Genomic DNA, 20,000 nt, shown 5'->3' with positions numbered 1-20,000 from the left:
CCCCCCTAAACCTCACTCCCATCCGGGTCACGGCACCATTTTGACACTCCTGCATGGGAGGCGGATGCGCTAACAAGAAGGCTAAAGGCTACAGCTGCTAGCATCAGTCGCTAGTTCACCTCTTGAGGTCAGGAGAGTGAGGTTTATACACATTGCACATCTATCTATTAGCTGGTGCCGTTACACTCACCCCCCTAAACCTCACTCCCATCCGGGTCACGGCACCATTTTGACACTCCTGCATGGGAGGCGGGTGCGCTAACAAGAAGGCTAAAGGTTACGGCCTCTAGCGTCAGTCGCTAGTGCAGCTCTTGAGGTCAGTAGAGTGAGGTTTATAATATTATATATCTAAAAAAATTAGTATGTGTTTACAGCATGTATATTATTTCTTTACTGCATATTTACATTGAATTCAGAGTTTTCGTGCATAAGATGAGTAATAGGCACATAAACGCATCCTCACATCCTAGTACCACCCCTGGTCAGAAATCCATATGTGACATATTGCTATTATGGCTGATGATTTACGTTGCATTAAAATCTGAGGCTATCAAATGCATATTCATCTGCATACAAGCCATGTTTACCTGCTGGCGAAGGACACAGGTGTCCACATATGCTGTCAGGACCATCTATTTAATGAGCAGAAGACACAAAGATTAAAATCATAATGAATCATATTCCTTGTACAAGTGACACAACACATCAGATCTATCGTTACTTATATACACATGGAAGAGAAACGGTATAAACGCGTATTAGTAGTGATGCTTTATATACCGTTAACCGTCTCCGTTCTATAAACACACCGACCGTACTAGACGCGACGAGTCCGTATAGTGAAATCTGATGTGTTTAATCGCACACGGACAGTCATGAAAGTCGGTGTTGTTCCGGATTCGCTCATCTGATCCGATCTCTCTCTCCATCCGCCATTTCCAACCCGGAGCTTCTGCCTCCGTTTCACGCGCGATATTAAACTGTCGAATGCACCGGGATGATTTAACGGCAAACCGAACTACACATGAACCCCTTCACTATGCACGCATATGTTAAATATAAAAACACAATATTATTATTACAGCAGACGGAGAGGCTGCAGACAGATGTCACGCGCATCTGTCGGATCGAATGCTGATTGGCTGGAGGCAGCTGGAGACAGGCCAATCAGAGCAGAGCTGCATTGTCATGGCAACTGATGAAGATGAGGAGACGGAGCATACTCACGCACTGCAGGAAACAACATTACTTGATCTCATATAAAGTATAATCAAAATATCAATCCAGAGATTATACAATATTTGTAATAAGATTGTTCAGCATCACAGTATTTTAAGGGAGACTTTCTTTCTCAAATACAGTAAATATAAAGTCACTCCAGAATCCAGAATTTCAGAATTTCCACTATGTGGACAAAAAAGTTCAGAAGTTTTGCTAAAATTAATAAAACCTAATAAAGTCGGCTTTTCTTGACTCGCGTATGGAAAGCCAAGAGGGTCAGAATTCACGTGTTTTGTGACGTCATATTAAGCTTATGGCGTTAGCCATTACATAAACGCTGTACGCCGTCACGCGTTATTTTAGCACCTCACGTAACTTAATTTGCTCACTCTATCACGTTTTAGGTATCTACAGCATTTCGGAGGATTCAAATCAGACTTTTAGCTGACTAAGCTGGATATTCGCTAAACCAAGACCCTATTTACTAACTTTAAATACAATAAATAAAGTGGCTTTAGAATGCAATATATAGTTTATTTGCATATTATTGATCAAAAGTGTTTCACAACTGAATTCCTCAATCAGTCCGAGATTGATTATAAGGGCGTGTCTAAGGGCGCATCAGTGTACACGCGTCTCACTTTGGGGGCATTGCATCATAAACAGACCATTTTTAGGTCGCTGTGTCAAGTTAAATATAGTTTGAAACGTAGAAAAACACGTCTAGAGATCTCTAACTTCGTACATGCGCTCCATCAAGCGGTGTTCTCATCTTGTGCTGTCTAGTGTCGGTGAGTGTGAGTGTGGTTTGTTCTCTGGATGAGCTGCTCGTTGTCTATACAGCTGGAGATTCTCTTACTGCCCCCTGGAGAACACTGGTGGTACTACAAGCTGGAACTGTGGTAGGCCTACTACATTTTTTAACACATATTTTGGCATAATTAATCCCACCAAATTAACGTGTTAAATTCACAGCCCTAGTTTAATCACGTGCCACATGACGTGAGCATTCTACAGGTAAGCTTCATGTATGTTATGTGGTCTATTAGACGACGTCCCCTTGAATTCCTGGCAATGGAAACCGTACACAAATCTATGCACGCCGACCTGAACACTTGGTGCACAAAACACAATGGTGATAATAATGAACGGATAATTATTTTGATAATGAATGGGTCATTTTGAGTAGAAAATCGTCACACTATAATATTTCACAAAATAAGAAGTTACTAAACATAACAACAAAATCAGCAATAAAAACAGTGATGCAAATAAACCTACAAAGAGTGAAGCCATGCAAGTCCATTAATTATTCAAGCCCGTTGTGGGGTGTCTGGGTATCTCAGCGAGTATTGACTCTCACTATCACCGCTGGAGTCGCGAGTTGAATCCAGGGCGTGCTGAGTGACTCCAGTCAGGTCTCCTAAGCAACCAAATTGGCCCGGTTGCTAGGGAGGGTAGAGTCACATGGGGTAACCTCCTCGTGGTGGTGATTAGTGGTTCTCTCAATGGGGCGTGTGGTGAGTTGTGTGTGGTGAGTGGAGAGTAGCATGAGTCTCCACATGCTGCGAGTCTCCGCGGTGTCATGCACAACGAGTCACGTGATCAGATGCGCGGATTGACGTCTCAGACGCGGAGGCAACTGAGACTCGTACTCCGCCACCCGGATTGAGGTGAGTAACCGCGTCACCATGAGGACCTACTAAGTAGCGGGAATTGGGTGTTCCAACATTGGGGATAAAAATAAATAAAAATACAAATAATGATTCAAGCCCGTTGCATGCTGGAAAAGTCCAATTTACTTATTGTATTCACCAGTCAAATGTATTTAAATAAGTGAGTAAATATAACAAGGTTTTCTACTTTAGATTGATGCATGACGCATTTTTAAGATGGCATAAGATTATATATATCTCAAACCAAAGTTTGAAACAGAAAAGCAGAACTTTTGACAGGAAGTGGTGAATAAAGAAAACTCCTCCAACACTCGTGCTCAGAGATGACCATCAGAGAGAGCAAACAGAGAGAATCAGAGACATACAGACGGTGACGGCTGTTCTTCAGTAATCAGATGAGATGTGGTTGTGTGTTTGTCTGCTCGGCTGTGGACTTCAGCTCACTACAGGTGAGAATGAACAACATTAAAAGTGCCTCTGTGTGTTTTTGTTTTCAGAAATATTCAGTCCATCCCTCTTTTCAACACTGCGGTACTGGATAGTTACTCCGTTTTCAAACGGCAAATTGTATCCCTGAAAATTTTAAAAAGTCTTCGGAAGGCATACAAAAAAACCTCTAAAATGTAAGTCATTATTCAGTGAACATCTACACGCATGAGAGAAGCTTGTCCGCTCAAATCTTGTACAACGAGTTGAACGGAGTTTCTTTCGCGACTGCCGTTGCATTGGTCTAAGGTCTTCAGCATTTCTCTGTTTTTGTCCGTATCTGTTTGGAACTACATGATGTTGTGAAAATGATGATGCAAATGTAACATTTGGATGAACTACTGTATTCCTTCAATATGTCACAAAAGCTCTTTTCAACAGTTCAGAGGATGCTTTAATTGCTCAAATGATCTAAAACGATTGTAGTATGTTGCAGTTGGGATAAAAGCCGATAGTTCAAATGCTTGTGTTTGTGTACCTTAGGCTGCACAGGAACTTCATCACCCATCAGTTGTTCTCCAGGAGAATCTGTACTGCTGTCCTGTAAAGAGAAAACCTCACGGGATGAAAAAATTGACTGGCATTACTCTAAACCTGCCTTAAAACCTGAATCCCCATTGAAAGACATTAAACGTAATACAGACAGAGTTCAGATTTATGAGAATCACTCATTATCCATCTCTGAACTCACTGCAGAGGATGCTGGGAAGTATTGGTGTAACACACATAACTACATTGATCTCATTATTATGGGTGAGTCTGGAATATTTGTTTGATTATAATTATAATGTTGTTTAATTCTGTTAAAGAATAGTCACTTACTTTATTGTTCACGGTCATATTTGACCAGAAACTGTACAGATGAACCATCAAATGCAAATAAGCACATTTATGTAACACTCCAGTAAAAACCTACACTTGAAACATGAAGAAAATATGAGAATGTGTCGTGTATATTGGGCACAGTTTGCTGCCATCTGGTAAAAAATAACATGAAAATAATGTTATGACAATAATAGCCAGTAGATGGCGGCAGTGTTCTCTGCAGTCACCTTCTGTGTAGTAATTCTAAATGTTATCACAAGTTTGCGTTTAGATATACAGTATATTTATAAAACTATTATTTCTAAAGTTTTGCATTTAGTTTAGCAGTTTTGAAGTGCTAGTTTTGCAATAATCTCACAGTATGCTTTACAGTCAAACCTGACCATGCTGTTACAAAGACAAGACATACAGTAGAATAATCCATTTGTTACCAATCATTTCTTTCAAACATCAAAAGATAAGTCAAAGCAAATTAATATTAATGTTGACAAAATTAACAACAATAAACAGAAATGAACAGAAATGGAATTTCAATTATAAAACAAAAACTTTGTTATTAGTTCTGCATTGTTGGTGCTTTAGGGTCTTACTCCCTTATTTACTGGTGGGTGTGTTCTGCATTGTTGGTGCTTTAGGGTCTTACTCCCTTATTTACTGGTGGTTGTGTTCTGCATTGTTGGTGCTTTAGGGTCTTACTCCCTTATTTACTGGTGGGTGTGTTCTACATTGTTGGTGCTTTAGGGTCTTACCTCCTTATTTACTGGTGGGTGTGTTCTGCATTGTTGGTGCTTTAGGGTCTTACCTCCTTATTTACTGGTGGGTGTGTTCTGCATTGTTGGTGCTTTAGGGTCTTACCTCCTTATTTACTGGTGGGTGTGTTCTGCATTGTTGGTGCTTTAGGGTCTTACCTCCTTATTTACTGGTGGGTGTGTTCTGCATTGTTGGTGCTTTAGGGTCTTACCTCCTTATTTACTGGTGGGTGTGTTCTGCATTGTTGGTGCTTTAGGGTCTTACCTCCTTATTTACTGGTGGGTGTGTTCTGCATTGTTGGTGCTTTAGGGTCTTACCTCCTTATTTACTGGTGGTTGTGATCTGCATTGTTGGTGCTTTAGGGTCTTACCTCCTTATTTACTGGTGGTTGTGATCTGCATTGTTGGTGCTTTAGGGTCTTACCTCCTTATTTACTGGTGGTTGTGATCTGCATTGTTGGTGCTTTAGGGTCTTACCTCCTTATTTACTGGTGGTTGTGATCTGCATTGTTGGTGCTTTAGGGTCTTACCTCCTTATTTACTGGTGGTTGTGATCTGCATTGTTGGTGCTTTAGGGTCTTACCTCCTTATTTACTGGTGGTTGTGATCTGCATTGTTGGTGCTTTAGGGTCTTACCTCCTTATTTACTGGTGGTTGTGATCTGCATTGTTGGTGCTTTAGGGTCTTACCTCCTTATTTACTGGTGGGTGTGTTCTGCATTGTTGGTGCTTTAGGGTCTTACCTCCTTATTTACGGGTGGGTGTGTTCTGCATTGTTGGTGCTTTAGGGTCTTACCTCCTTATTTACTGGTGGTTGTGTTCTGCATTGATGGTGCTTTAGGGTCTTACCTCCTTATTTACTGGTGGTTGTGATCTGCATTGATGGTGCGTTAGGGTCTTACCTCCTTATTTACTGGTGGTTGTGATCTGCATTGATGGTGCGTTAGGGTCTTACCTCCTTATTTACTGGTGGTTGTGATCTGCATTGATGGTGCTTTAGGGTCTTACCTCCTTATTTACTGGTGGGTGTGTTCTGCATTGTTGGTGCTTTAGGGTCTTACCTCCTTATTTACTGGTGGGTGTGTTCTGCATTGTTGGTGCTTTAGGGTCTTACCTCCTTATTTACTGGTGGGTGTGTTCTGCATTGTTGGTGCTTTAGGGTCTTACCTCCTTATTTACTGGTGGTTGTGTTCTGCATTGTTGGTGCTTTAGGGTCTTACCTCCTTATTTACTGGTGGTTGTGATCTGCATTGTTGGTGCTTTAGGGTCTTACCTCCTTATTTACTGGTGGTTGTGATCTGCATTGTTGGTGCTTTAGGGTCTTACCTCCTTATTTACTGGTGGTTGTGATCTGCATTGTTGGTGCTTTAGGGTCTTACCTCCTTATTTACTGGTGGTTGTGATCTGCATTGTTGGTGCTTTAGGGTCTTACCTCCTTATTTACTGGTGGTTGTGATCTGCATTGTTGGTGCTTTAGGGTCTTACCTCCTTATTTACTGGTGGTTGTGATCTGCATTGTTGGTGCTTTAGGGTCTTACCTCCTTATTTACTGGTGGGTGTGTTCTGCATTGTTGGTGCTTTAGGGTCTTACCTCCTTATTTACGGGTGGGTGTGTTCTGCATTGTTGGTGCTTTAGGGTCTTACCTCCTTATTTACTGGTGGTTGTGTTCTGCATTGATGGTGCTTTAGGGTCTTACCTCCTTATTTACTGGTGGTTGTGATCTGCATTGATGGTGCGTTAGGGTCTTACCTCCTTATTTACTGGTGGTTGTGATCTGCATTGATGGTGCGTTAGGGTCTTACCTCCTTATTTACTGGTGGTTGTGATCTGCATTGATGGTGCTTTAGGGTCTTACCTCCTTATTTACTGGTGGTTGTGATCTGCATTGATGGTCCGTTAGGGTCTTACCTCCTTATTTACTGGTGGTTGTGATCTGCATTGATGGTGCTTTAGGGTCTTACCTCCTTATTTACTGGTGGTTGTGTTCTGCATTGATGGTGCTTTAGGGTCTTACCTCCTTATTTACTGGTGGTTGTGATCTGCATTGATGGTCCGTTAGGGTCTTACCTCCTTATTTACTGGTGGTTGTGATCTGCATTGATGGTGCTTTAGGGTCTTACCTCCTTATTTACTGGTGGTTGTGATCTGCATTGATGGTCCGTTAGGGTCTTACCTCCTTATTTACTGGTGGTTGTGATCTGCATTGATGGCGCTTTAGGGTCTTACCTCCTTATTTACTGGTGGTTGTGATCTGCATTGATGGTGCTTTAGGGTCTTACCTCCTTATTTACTGGTGGTTGTGTTCTGCATTGTTGGTGCGTTAGGGTCTTACCTCCTTATTTACTGGTGGTTGTGTTCTGCATTGTTGGTGCGTTAGGGTCTTACCTCCTTATTTACTGGTGGTTGTGATCTGCATTGTTGGTGCGTTAGGGTCTTACCTCCTTATTTACTGGTGGTTGTGTTCTGCATTGTTGGTGCGTTAGGGTCTTACCTCCTTATTTACTGGTGGTTGTGATCTGCATTGATGGTGCGTTAGGGTCTTACCTCCTTATTTACTGGTGGTTGTGATCTGCATTGATGGTGCGTTAGGGTCTTACCGTATTTACTGGTGGTTGTGATCTGCATTGATGGTGCGTTAGGGTCTTACCTCCTTATTTACTGGTGGTTGTGATCTGCATTGAGGGTGCTTTAGGGTCTTACCTCCTTATTTACTGGTGGTTGTGATCTGCATTGACGGTGCGTTAGGGTCTTACCTCCTTATTTACTGGTGGGTGTGTTCTGCATTGATGGTCCGTTAGGGTCTTACCTCCTTATTTACTGGTGGTTGTGATCTGCATTGTTGGTGCTTTAGGGTCTTACCTCCTTATTTACTGGTGGTTGTGATCTGCATTGTTGGTGCTTTAGGGTCTTACCTCCTTATTTACTGGTGGGTGTGTTCTGCATTGTTGGTGCTTTAGGGTCTTACCTCCTTATTTACAGGTGGGTGTGTTCTGCATTGTTGGTGCGTTAGGGTCTTACCTCCTTATTTACTGGTGGTTGTGATCTGCATTGTTGGTGCTTTAGGGTCTTACCTCCTTATTTACGGGTGGGTGTGTTCTGCATTGTTGGTGCTTTAGGGTCTTACCTCCTTATTTACTGGTGGGTGTGTTCTGCATTGTTGGTGCTTTAGGGTCTTACCTCCTTATTTACTGGTGGTTGTGATCTGCATTGTTGGTGCTTTAGGGTCTTACCTCCTTATTTACGGGTGGGTGTGTTCTGCATTGTTGGTGCTTTAGGGTCTTACCTCCTTATTTACTGGTGGGTGTGTTCTGCATTGTTGGTGCTTTAGGGTCTTACCTCCTTATTTACGGGTGGTTGTGATCTGCATTGTTGGTGCTTTAGGGTCTTACCTCCTTATTTAAGGGTGGTTGTGATCTGCATTGTTGGTGCTTTAGGGTCTTACCTCCTTATTTACGGGTGGTGTGTTCTGCATTGTTGGTGCTTTAGGGTCTTACCTCCTTATTTACGGGTGGGTGTGTTCTGCATTGTTGGTGCTTTAGGGTCTTACCTCCTTATTTACTGGTGGGTGTGTTCTGCATTGTTGGTGCTTTAGGGTCTTACCTCCTTATTTACTGGTGGGTGTGTTCTGCATTGTTGGTGCTTTAGGGTCTTACCTCCTTATTTACTGGTGGGTGTGTTCTGCATTGTTGGTGCTTTAGGGTCTTACCTCCTTATTTACTGGTGGGTGTGTTCTGCATTGTTGGTGCTTTAGGGTCTTACCTCCTTATTTACTGGTGGTTGTGATCTGCATTGTTGGTGCTTTAGGGTCTTACCTCCTTATTTACGGGTGGGTGTGTTCTGCATTGTTGGTGCTTTAGGGTCTTACCTCCTTATTTACTGGTGGTTGTGATCTGCATTGTTGGTGCTTTAGGGTCTTACCTCCTTATTTACTGGTGGGTGTGTTCTGCATTGTTGGTGCTTTAGGGTCTTACCTCCTTATTTACTGGTGGGTGTGTTCTGCATTGTTGGTGCTTTAGGGTCTTACCTCCTTATTTACTGGTGGTTGTGATCTGCATTGTTGGTGCTTTAGGGTCTTACCTCCTTATTTACGGGTGGGTGTGTTCTGCATTGTTGGTGCTTTAGGGTCTTACCTCCTTATTTACGGGTGGTTGTGATCTGCATTGTTGGTGCTTTAGGGTCTTACCTCCTTATTTACTGGTGGGTGTGTTCTGCATTGTTGATGCTTTAGGGTCTTACATCCTTATTTACTGGTGGGTGTGTTCTGCATTGTTGGTGCTTTAGGGTCTTACCTCCTTATTTACTGGTGGTTGTGATCTGCATTGTTGGTGCTTTAGGGTCTTACCTCCTTATTTACGGGTGGGTGTGTTCTGCATTGTTGGTGCGTTAGGGTCTTACCTCCTTATTTACGGGTGGGTGGGTTCTGCATTGTTGGTGCTTTAGGGTCTTACCTCCTTATTTACTGGTGGGTGTGTTCTGCATTGTTGGTGCTTTAGGGTCTTACCTCCTTATTTACTGGTGGGTGTGTTCTGCATTGTTGGTCCGTTAGGGTCTTACCTCCTTATTTACTGGTAATGACGATAGATAATTAATAATCATTCTGTTTTGTGTTTACAGGCTGTTTAGTGTCAGAGAACAGAATTTCAGAGAAGATCAGCAGATATTCACCTCCTTATTTACTGGTGGTTGTGATCTGCATTGTTGGTGCTTTAGGGTCTTACCTCCTTATTTACGGGTGGGTGTGTTCTGCATTGTTGGTGCTTTAGGGTCTTACCTCCTTATTTACAGGTGGGTGTGTTCTGCATTGTTGGTGCTTTAGGGTCTTACCTCCTTATTTACGGGTGGGTGTGTTCTGCATTGTTGGTGCTTTAGGGTCTTACCTCCTTATTTACTGGTGGTTGTGATCTGCATTGTTGGTGCTTTAGGGTCTTACCTCCTTATTTACTGGTGGGTGTGTTCTGCATTGTTGGTGCTTTAGGGTCTTACCTCCTTATTTACGGGTGGGTGTGTTCTGCATTGTTGGTGCTTTAGGGTCTTACCTCCTTATTTACTGGTGGGTGTGTTCTGCATTGTTGGTGCTTTAGGGTCTTACCTCCTTATTTACTGGTGGTTGTGATCTGCATTGTTGGTGCTTTAGGGTGTTACCTCCTTATTTACTGGTGGTTGTGATCTGCATTGTTGGTGCTTTAGGGTCTTACCTCCTTATTTACGGGTGGGTGTGTTCTGCATTGTTGGTGCGTTAGGGTCTTACCTCCTTATTTACAGGTGGGTGTGTTCTGCATTGTTGGTGCTTTAAGGTCTTACCTCCTTATTTACGGGTGGGTGTGTTCTGCATTGTTGGTGCTTTAGGGTCTTACCTCCTTATTTACTGGTGGTTGTGATCTGCATTGTTGGTGCTTTAGGGTCTTACCTCCTTATTTACGGGTGGGTGTGTTCTGCATTGTTGGTGCTTTAGGGTCTTACCTCCTTATTTACGGGTGGGTGTGTTCTGCATTGTTGGTGCTTTAGGGTCTTACCTCCTTATTTACGGGTGGGTGTGTTCTGCATTGTTGGTGCTTTAGGGTCTTACCTCCTTATTTACTGGTGGTTGTGATCTGCATTGTTGGTGCTTTAGGGTCTTACCTCCTTATTTACTGGTGGGTGTGTTCTGCATTGTTGGTGCTTTAGGGTCTTACCTCCTTATTTACTGGTGGGTGTGTTCTGCATTGTTGGTGCTTTAGGGTCTTACCTCCTTATTTACTGGTGGGTGTGTTCTGCATTGTTGGTGCTTTAGGGTCTTACCTCCTTATTTACTGGTGGTTGTGATCTGCATTGTTGGTGCTTTAGGGTCTTACCTCCTTATTTACGGGTGGGTGTGTTCTGCATTGTTGGTGCGTTAGGGTCTTACCTCCTTATTTACGGGTGGGTGTGTTCTGCATTGTTGGTGCTTTAGGGTCTTACCTCCTTATTTACTGGTGGGTGTGTTCTGCATTGTTGGTGCTTTAGGGTCTTACCTCCTTATTTACTGGTGGGTGTGTTCTGCATTGTTGGTCCGTTAGGGTCTTACCTCCTTATTTACTGGTGGGTGTGTTCTGCATTGTTGGTCCGTTAGGGTCTTACCTCCTTATTTACTGGTAATGACGATAGATAATTAATAATCATTCTGTTTTGTGTTTACAGGCTGTTTAGTGTCAGAGAACAGAATTTCAGAGAAGATCAGCAGATATTCAGGAGAGACGGTGCTGTTGAATTGTTCTGTTAAATGCAGCGGTGCTCAATATTCAGCTGATCAGTCAAGATGGAAACTACCAAAACAAAGAGAAATAAAACCGAATGTTAATTCTACAGATCTGAATCAGCTCTATCAGGGCAGAGCTCAGATGTATGATTTCAGATCAGGAAATGTTTCTCTGTTGATTGTTAATGTGACTGAGGAGGATGAAGGATCATATTCCTGCTGGATTAATGAGAATCAACACAAGAACTTCAGCCTCACCATTAAAGGTAAAGAACACATATATAAACATCCTCTTCACACACAAGCTCACACAAAGCCTTAATGTGGTATTCAAACTGTCAAGAGCATTTTACACGCAGTCATGTCACCACAAGTAAGAAGATGTGACACTGTAACGAATGTAGGAGTGAAGGCAGACGAGGAGGTGCGGATCCAAATGCAGGTTCTTTATTATAAATCAAAGTGAGGGCAAACAAACAGGAACAAAGAAATATCCACGAGGGGAAAACAACATGAAAAACATCCACAGGCAGGAGAAACAACCATAACATTCACGTACAACAACGTTCAACGACAGACAAGGACTAAACCAAAAACCAGGATATAAATACAAAAACATGGGAAAAAGGGGCCAATGAACAAACAGAACACAAACTAGGTGACAAGGTGATTAACAGAAACCAAAGGCAAATTAACAAGGGCAGGTGAAAACAATGAACAGTGAACACAAGGGAAAACAAGACTATGGAGGTACAAGGGTGACAAAAGTGAAAACTAAGAAATAACAAAAGTGACAAAATTACAAACAAAGGGCAACAGTGAGACAAGACAGCGTAACCGTTACAGACACAAAGTTAAGCTGTTTTTTGTTTCTGTAGGATGCACACTGTCGGAGACTGAGGTCGAACCCAAAACAAAGTACCCCGGAGAATCTGTGCTACTGCCCTGCTCATGCACAGACCCAAAGACCAAACCTAAGACCTTCACATGGATCCATGTAGACTCGAATGAGACTGAGGTGTCCAAGGAAACATTACATTACAAAGGCAGAATCCACACATTTCAAGAGGCAATTCCTTCAAATCTCTCTCTGTTGATTTCTAATCTTACTGAAGAAGACCAGGGGATGTACAGATGTACAGTCAATGGGAAAGAATCCATCAACGTAAATCTCACTGTTACAGGTAAGACACCTCAGCTCTCTGTGTTCAGGTAACTGTTTACCTGTGATTTTATATTGGGATTGCTGTAGCACTCCATGGGTGACGCAGGTTCCAGTTAGTTCCTCTCTTGTTGAAGCAGAAACCTTAAAATAAAATAAAAAATACACATAAAGGGAAGTGAAACACACATCTGTCCATGACTATCATAATGCTGTGGTATAATTATATATACTGTATGTGTGACCTGCGTCATCCTTTCCTGCACACTACCACAGCTTGCAAATAAAATTAATTGCAACATTTTAGTCCTGCAAACATCTTCAGGTTTAAAAACAGAGAATGCAATGCACCCAAATACGTCATCGTGACCAATCAAAGAAGATATTGCCAGTGACATTCAGAACATATATCAGTAATATATATTAATAAGTAAAGAAGTGACTGTATATACGGTAGTTTATATAATGTTATTCAATGTTCTGTATCCTTAAAACAAATGTGTTACGAATGCAGAGGACCCAATCGCAGAGTTAAAAAAACAAGAATATATTAAGTACAAAAATAAAGGGAAAAGATAATTGAGGATGCGGACGCCCACCTCCCTTAGGGGGGCAAGGGCTGCCTCTGCAACTTTCATAAAAATGCGAGGCGACAAGGACAGATCAAAGGGGAGGAAGTTGTACTGATACGCCCGGCCCTCGAAGCGAAGAAAGGGTCTGTGCTGAGGTAAAACTGAGACATGGAAGTACGCCTCCTTCAGATCTACAGCTGCGAACCAATCTCTGAGCAATGGGCACCAAGGGGACGATCGTGTTTGACGTACCTGCGAGTGGGGCCACGTGGAGGAGCCTCGCTCACCCAGCAGAACCACTCCCATTGGGGTCCCCAAATCATCCCAGTGCTAACCGTCACGGCCATAGGACAGTGTCGGGGAGCTGATGGAGTGGCTTTCCCCTGGTAAACGGAAAGCCATGACCACAACGTTGCCTTGGTCATGCTCTTGCAGTGAGGACATGAACCATCCATGAACATTGTCTCAGCGTGACTATGGCCCAGAAACGTGAGGCAATGATCGTGGCCGTCAGAGGTGGCGACCGCATCCAGGAACTACACACAGACGGAAAGGCATCTTTAAAAAGATGCTGTCCATCAAATATACTCCTTATGCTTTACGTCTAGTCTGCCGGCAGGTCATCCCCATCTACCTGGACGAGGGAGGGGACAAGGGGAGGGAAACAGAAATAATTAAAATGGGGGGGTACTTCCTGTAACAGTGTAGTACCCCCCCAAAAACTGTAAAATTTAAAAGAGGGAAAAGGCCAACGCAGCGCGACAGTGAGAGAGAGAGAGAGATGGAAAAACTCTTACTCGCCAGTTCTCCGATACGCCGCAGCTTGTTCCTCGGCAACTCCTCTACCCTCTATCGGACGAGAGCCGTGCCTCTCCGGGCGGATCAGAGGCAGTCCTCCAGCCCCTGGCGGATGGAACGCCCCACGCGTTCTCGGGGAACAGAAGGGGTCTCTCTCGCCCCTGGCAGCGGTTGGCAGTCTTAAACCCCGCCGCGTTTCAGCAGCTGGTAGGGAACTCCTGCGCCCCTGGCATCGGCCCTGACCGCTCCAGGCAGACGGTTAGGAGCCCCTTCTCCCCTCGCGGTTGGCGGCCATCGTCCTCTTTCAGGCGGCCGGGCTCCTCGTCCCCCGGCAGATGGCCGCGGCTGCTCCGTTGGGGTGGACAGTAGTGGCGAGAACTCTACTACGGCATATCCCTCCTCCTTCCCGGGCTTCGGCACCAGTGTAACATGATCAATGGAAAGGAGGAGGCAAGAACCGGCTTCAAGATATAAATAATGGTTTAATGATAAACTTAAAAGACAACATAAACACACACATGACGGACATGTCCGCTAACGATCTCTCTCTCTCGCACGATCCTCTGCAGTCGACCTTTATCCCTCGGAGGCTTAATTAGCCTAATACGGGACCGGGTGTGCAGGATCACGACCCGGCCCCGCCCTCCGCCCTGTCAAAAATAGGTTTAAACATGTTATCCCTGATGTGACCTCTGAAATATTTCTATTGTAATTCAGGTAAGCCATTTCAGATAACTCAATTACAGACCATGCCATTGTGTCTATGAGCATCTCTTGATCATGAACTGTTATAACGGTATAAAACCAGATGGTAGTTGTATGACAGTGTTGAAGTTTTGATGAATTTTCAAACTTGTGTGTTTTGAGGCTCTGTAGATTTCAGCAAGAAACCTCTGATTGTGATTCTGATCTGTCTGGTGGTTTTGTTCATACTGGGAGTGTCTGCATGCATCTACTGGAGATATAATAGAGGTACACAAACACACAGACCAATCACTGGGAACCATTAACTGTGCTTTAGGGTACAAGGATGATTATTTAACCAACAGGAGGAAAACTAAACAAGAATATTGTGTTATTCTAATCCTTCAGCAAACAGAGAAAGAAGCAGAGAAAGCCAAGTAATCCAGAGAACAGATGAGGTAAACTGACACGACAAGATCATGAGGTAAACGAATTGTAAATTACGAAACTAACAAGAGTATTATGATAATTGTGTTTGTAGGATGACGTGACATGTTCCACAGTCGTGCAGATTAAAGGTAGAAAACCAGAAGAAAGGCAACAAGAGGTACTTAAGATGCACATGAATGAACATTTATAACACTAGATTAATAAACTGGAAAGTTTTAAACATGTAATAATTGGTAAGATCTAGTTAAAAGTTTCAAAATAAGTTTAAATGTGACCTTCATATATAAAAAAACAAAAAACAAAATTGTAATATAAAAATAATCAACCCCTGGGACATGAAAATACCAGAATTTGAAGAAACTAGATGTAGACCGATATATCGGTTTTACAGATGAATCGGTGCCGATTGTTGCTGATAGTTTTTTATGATTATTCCTCATCAATAAACTATATATAGGCTATGAAAACCTTCATGTGGTCAATACTCACATATAGAGCTTGTAATGGAGCCAAGTCTCTCTCATTTCAAAATAAGAGTCCCCGTTTGTTTCAGGCTTGTTTATGTAGTTAAAAGTCCCACGTTATGCACCAACATTTTTAGGGTTATTTTATGGTTTATGGTCAATTTTAATGAGACCTTCATATATCAAAAAGAACAAAGTTGAAATATATCGGTTTTACAAATTAATAGTTGTCGATATTTGCTTTATGGAACTATCGGTTATTGGCAAAATTCTATGCTGATTGTTGCCAATAGTTTTTTTCCCTCATCAATAAATGTGATATATATTCAAACTCTTCATCTGGTGAACATATAGGCTATAAAACACATAATTTGGTATACTTACATATAGAGCATTAAAATGGAGCCAAGTCTCTGTAGTTTCAAAATAAGAGTTCACTTGTGATATAGTTGAAGTTCCACGTTCTACCACCCCTGGAGTCGTGAGTTTGAATTCAGGGTGTGCTGAGTGACTCCAGTCAGGTCTCCTTAGCAACTGAATTGGCCCGGTTGCTAGGGAGGGTAGAGTCACATGGGGTAACCTCCTCGTGGTCGCTATAATGTGGTTCTCGCTCTCGGTGGGGCGTGTGGTGAGTTGTGCATGGATGCTGCAGAGAATAGCGTGAAGCCTCCACATGTGTCCGCGGTAACATGCTCAACAAGTCACGTGATAAGATGCACGGATTGACGGAAGGCAACTGAGATTCGTCCTCCACCACCTGGATTGAGGCGAGTTACTACGCCACCACGAGGACTTAAAGCAAATTGGGAATTGGCCATTCCAAATTGGGGAAAAAAGGGGAGAAAATTAAAAAAGTCCCACGTTATGCACCAAATCCCAATTTACAGTATCTGTTTGTTTTTGGGATTTTGGTTGCACAATAAACTGCTTTTCGGAATTTATTCATTTTGCATTCTCAATGTCTGTGCCAATTTTTTTTATTATTCTATAAATCGATTTTAAAAAACTATCGACCGATTAATCTATTATCGGTCTTTTGCAAAACATTATATTATTAGTATTGGTCGACCTCAAGAAAAAACACCCATATACATATACATGCAAAAAATGTCTACACTAGTGAACAACAGGTTGCCTCTCAGGATGATGTTACGTATTTAATTGTAACGTAGATAAAATTAAAGTGTACAAACATGATCCATAAATATCACTTTATCTGGGATTACAAAGATTTCTAAAGGCTTATTTGTGTTATTTCATAGTTTTGATGAATCTTATTCTAAAATAGGGCATATTATTATAACACAGAATGAGTTGGGGTGTCCAAACAATGTTTCATCATTCTGAAATGGAAAGAGTGTAATTTTGTAATGTGTGTGTGTGTGTGTGTGTGTGTGTGTGTGTGTGTGTGTGTGTGTGTGTGTGTGTGTGTGTGTGTGTGTGTGTGTGTGTGTGTGTGTGTGTTTTCTGCAGGATGATGTCACTTACTCATCTGTAGTTTACATCAATTCACACAGAGCAAGAATACATATTAACTCTGAAGATGTCAGCATGTACACCAGTGTGAGAACAGATAAACAGTAACACGCCTCTATAGATAATGATATTTCCTCACTTTCACACAAACTGATGATTAACTCTTTACTCACATTTTTATAATAAACTTCTATTTGCTACGATTATTATACAATTTAGATTAATTCAGTTAATTTTATGATATTATCTCATTTAAAAAACACATTCCTTTTTTATCTTTTGGAATTATTTAAAATAGACTATTCCACATGCAAGGATACATACAATGGCGAGAAAAAGTATGTGAACCCTTTGAATTCATTAAGTGTGATCACATCTTCATCAAAGTCACAACTATAGACAAACACAATGTGTTTGTTTAATGTTTTCCATAGAGTAGACTCATGAACAGAGATGTTAACCAGTTCCAATGACTCCTTCAAGTCTTTATCTGTCACTCGAGTGTTCTTTATGACCTCATTGAGCATTCTGCAGTGTGCCCTTTGATTCATCTTGACTGGACGGCCACTTCTAGTGAGAGTACCTATAGTACTAAATCACCTCCATTTATAGACAGTTTGTCTAACTGCGGACAGATGAATATCTAACGGCCACTTCTAGTGAGAGTACCTATAGTACTAAATCATCTCCATTTATAGACAGTTTGTCTCACTGTGAACAGATGAATATCTAACGGCCACTTCTAGTGAGAGTACCTATAGTACTAAATCATCTCCATTTATAGACAGTTTGTCTCACTGTGAACAGATGAATATCTAACGGCCACTTCTAGTGAGAGTACCTATAGTACTAAATCATCTCCATTTATAGACAGTTTGTCTAACTGTGGACAGATGAATATCTAACGGCCACTTCTAGAGAGAGTACCTATAGTACTAAATCATCTCCATTTATAGACAGTTTGTTACTGTGACAGATGATATCTAGTGCCATCTAGAGAGACCATAGTACTAATCACTCCATTTATAGCAGTTTGTCCACTGTACAGAGAATATCTAGCACTTTAGTGAGAGTACCTATAGTACTAAATCATCTCCATTTATAGACAGTTTGTCTCACTGTGAACAGATGAATATCTACGCCACTTGTGAGATACCTATAGTACAATCATCCATATGCAGTGAACGTGAACAGATGAATACCTATAGTACTAAATCATCTCCATTTATAGACAGTTTGTCTAACTGTGGACAGATGAATATCTACGGCCACTTCTAGTGAGAGTACCTATAGTACTAAATCATCCATTTATAGACAGTTTGTCTCACTGTGGACAGATGAATATCTAACGGCCACTTCTAGTGAGAGTACCTATAGTACTAAATCATCTCCATTTATAGACAGTTTGTCTCACTGTGGACAGATGAATATCTAACGGCCACTTCTAGTGAGAGTACCTATAGTACTAAATCACCTCCATTTATAGACAGTTTGTGTAACTGTGGACAGATGAATATCTAACGGCCACTTCTAGTGAGAGTACCTATAGTACTAAATCATCTCCATTTATAGACAGTTTGTCTAACTGTGGACAGATGAATATCTAACGGCCACTTCTAGTGAGAGTACCTATAGTACTAAATCACCTCCATTTATAGACAGTTTGTGTAACTGTGGACAGATGAATATCTAACGGCCACTTCTAGTGAGAGTACCTATAGTACTAAATCATCACCATTTATAGACAGTTTGTGTAACTGTGGACAGATGAATATCTAAACTCTTCCAGATATCTTTATAACCCTTTCCAGCTTCATGTAAAGCAACAATTGTTCATCGTAGGTCATCTGAGATCTTGTGGTCAGCACAACAGCAGATGCTTCTTGTGAATAACAAACTCAATTGCCCGGTTTGCCAACTCCTGACTCTAAATAGCTTTTGTGGATGTCATTAGACTAGGGGTTCACATACTTATTCCAACCTAATCTGTAATTTTTTAATAATGTATTCAATGTGTACAAGAACAACAGTGTTATTACTTAAAACAGATTGTGTTTGTTCATTAGTGTAACTTAGATGAAGATCAAACCAGATTTTATACATAAATGCAGGTCATTCCAAAGGGTTCACATACTTTTTCTTGCCACTGTACAATATTTGTAGAGTGAAGAACGGTTCGTTTCAGGAGAGTCTTTTCACCACATGTTTCCTTTTATACTACCTTAAATATTTGAAAAATATTATTTTTGTGAAATAATATTGAAATGTATAAACTTTAGATTGAATACAGTTGGGGTGCAAAAGTCTGAGACTACAGGTGAAAATGCTTCCATATTTGTAATTTAATTCAAAATGTTTAATTAGAAATTATATTATCAGCACAACAATTTATGTGCTCTCGAGCTGACATGAACAAAACCTTATGATCAGTTTGTTTACGTTTGTTTCAATGCTGATGTACATATAAACAATAATTACCTGAACAGCACAAACTACTGTACATTCAATCAGAAAGTGACAGCTCCAGTTTTATCTGTTCTAATAAATGTGTTACATTTCTAAATAAATGTAAATATGGTACATAACAGCATGTATTTGTCATCTGTGTTTTGATGCACAATAATATATATAGCCACAAAAAACTCAACTTGTGCACTTTCACATTTCAACGTCGTCTTCACTGTTGCACAAGCTTTAATATTAGAGTTGTTTGATTTATGGATGAATCTCACATAATAAACAATCAAAAATAAATACATTTCTAGAGTAAAAAGTTTTCCTAAAAATGTATGTCCACATGTGTGTACAGCGGGACTAAGTTGAGAAATTATAAATAATATCGAGCTATAGAAATCAGATTTATTTATGATGTTTCCAGGAGTGTTGATTATTCATGTTACAGGCATCATAAATGATCAGATGCACTTAACTGCATAGAGAGCTATAGGATGCTCCCTTGCTCCCTATTTAGTGCATGACTTAACCTCCAGTGTGCTGTCTGTCTGCAATGGTCTCAGAACAGTTATAGGAGAGCTATAGGATGCTCCCTTGCTCCCTATTTAGTGAATGACTTAACCTCCAGTGTGCTGTCTGTCTGCACTGGTCTCAGAACAGTTATAGGAGAGCTATAGGATGCTCCCTTGCTCCCTATTTAGTGCATGACTTAACCTCCAGTGTGCTGTCTGTCTGCACTGGTCTCAGAACAGTTATAGAGAGATATAGG

General features: G+C 41.4%; 2 protein-coding genes across 3 annotated transcripts in view; one reads left to right on the top strand and one right to left on the bottom strand.

Annotated features, from left to right (window-relative positions):
• The window catches only part of LOC127618527 (uncharacterized), an 8,598-nt gene extending 7,498 nt beyond the window's left edge, over positions 1-1,100 (bottom strand). Inside the window, exons 1-2 of the mRNA XM_052091023.1 lie at positions 781-1,100; positions 588-632 (exon numbers count right to left, since the gene is read on the bottom strand). The gene's annotated coding sequence lies outside the window, so the exon portion shown is untranslated. The remainder of the gene's footprint in view (positions 1-587; positions 633-780) is intronic.
• Positions 1,101-3,237: 2,137 nt separating this feature from the next.
• LOC127618528 (CD276 antigen homolog) overlaps positions 3,238-20,000 on the top strand; it is a 17,832-nt gene continuing 1,069 nt past the window's right edge. Inside the window, exons 1-8 of one of the 2 annotated variants that reach the window (XM_052091025.1) lie at positions 3,238-3,346; positions 3,867-4,136; positions 11,114-11,437; positions 12,050-12,355; positions 14,571-14,675; positions 14,796-14,845; positions 14,929-14,994; positions 16,775-17,670. In XM_052091025.1, the coding sequence (XP_051946985.1) occupies positions 3,298-3,346; positions 3,867-4,136; positions 11,114-11,437; positions 12,050-12,355; positions 14,571-14,675; positions 14,796-14,845; positions 14,929-14,994; positions 16,775-16,885 (1,281 nt within the window). In that variant the 5' untranslated portion in view covers positions 3,238-3,297 and the 3' untranslated portion in view covers positions 16,886-17,670. Of the gene's footprint in view, positions 3,347-3,866; positions 4,137-11,113; positions 11,438-12,049; positions 12,356-14,570; positions 14,676-14,795; positions 14,846-14,928; positions 14,995-16,774; positions 17,671-20,000 lie in introns of those variants that run through there. The other variant, XM_052091024.1, reaches the window with a different exon arrangement.

The sequence above is a fragment of the Xyrauchen texanus genome, chromosome 25 (genome assembly GCF_025860055.1).
Source record: "Xyrauchen texanus isolate HMW12.3.18 chromosome 25, RBS_HiC_50CHRs, whole genome shotgun sequence".
In the NCBI taxonomy this organism is placed as follows: Eukaryota; Metazoa; Chordata; class Actinopteri; order Cypriniformes; family Catostomidae; genus Xyrauchen; species Xyrauchen texanus.
This window is presented reverse-complemented; position numbering and strand designations above follow the sequence as displayed.